We start from the raw sequence: 954 nt of genomic DNA on the forward strand, positions 1-954 counted from the left end.
GCTTTGGGGCGCAAAGGACGGTCACGAGGACCGAGGAGGGACAAAAGGGGTCCCCGCCACTCCAAGCCGTTGCCCAGGCCACCACGCGCGGGGGAGGACGGGATGGCGCGATGGCGCGGAGTGGGCGGGGCGAAGGGAGCGCGAGGGAGGCCGGGAGAGGCCGGGGGAGGCGGGGCCTAGTGAAGGGGGGCGCGCGCGGCGTGGAAAGGAAGTGAGGCGGCTCGCGAAAGGGGCCGCCCGCGCGAGCCCGCGACGGGGAGCCGGCGGCGCGCGGGCCCAAGGGCACCGGGCAGCGTGAGGGCTCCAGGCGCCCCCTCCACCCCCATGTCCGTGCCCCGCTCCTCCTCCCCCCGCGCCACCCGCCTCACCGTGGCCTTAGCCGTGAGCACCAGCGCCTCCTGGTTGATGCTGGACACCTCGGGGGAGCTCTTCATGATGACCCGGATGCGGGACAGGGGCAGGGACACGAGGCGCTGCTCCCCGCACTTGTCTCTGCCCACGACCCCGTCCGCCATCTTTCCGCCCCTCCCCCGTGGCGGCAGCCGGCCCGCAGTGAGGTGGCCAGCCAACACCGTCGGTGCGGGAGCGGCGTCCCGCTGCCCCGTGGGAGTTGTAGTACCGGGGAGGCGCGGCTGAGAGGCCTGGCCGCCGCCCTTCCGGGGCCGGACTACAAACCCCATGGTGCCCCGCGCGCCCCCGAGGCTGCGCGGAAGGAGCTCGCGGCCCGCGCGAGGGGAGCGGAAGGACCGGCCGCCCCTGGAGCCGGAGGAAGCGCGGAGGGGGCGGGGGCCGAGGGGGGCCGCGCTGCCGCCCAGCGGGCCGCAGAAGGAAGCTGAGGGAGGGCGGGCGCTGCAGCGAGGAGGACAGCGGCAAGCGTTTCCCCGGGAGGCGGGGAGAGCTTCACTCGGCCCTTGCCCCTCAGTGGGCAGCTGTGGCCAAAAAGCGGCGCTTCCC

General features: G+C 75.3%; 1 protein-coding gene across 1 annotated transcript in view; it reads right to left on the reverse strand.

Annotated features, from left to right (window-relative positions):
- CHRAC1 (chromatin accessibility complex subunit 1) overlaps positions 1-656 on the reverse strand; it is a 5035-nt gene extending 4379 nt beyond the window's left edge. Inside the window, exon 1 of the mRNA XM_019657775.1 lies at positions 369-656. Within this exon, the coding sequence (XP_019513320.1) occupies positions 369-515 (147 nt within the window). The 5' untranslated portion in view covers positions 516-656. The remainder of the gene's footprint in view (positions 1-368) is intronic.
- Between the last annotated feature and the right edge of the window lie 298 nt (positions 657-954).

The sequence above is a fragment of the Hipposideros armiger genome, unplaced genomic scaffold (assembly GCF_001890085.2).
Source record: "Hipposideros armiger isolate ML-2016 unplaced genomic scaffold, ASM189008v1 scaffold_280, whole genome shotgun sequence".
Classification (NCBI taxonomy): domain Eukaryota; kingdom Metazoa; phylum Chordata; class Mammalia; order Chiroptera; family Hipposideridae; genus Hipposideros; species Hipposideros armiger.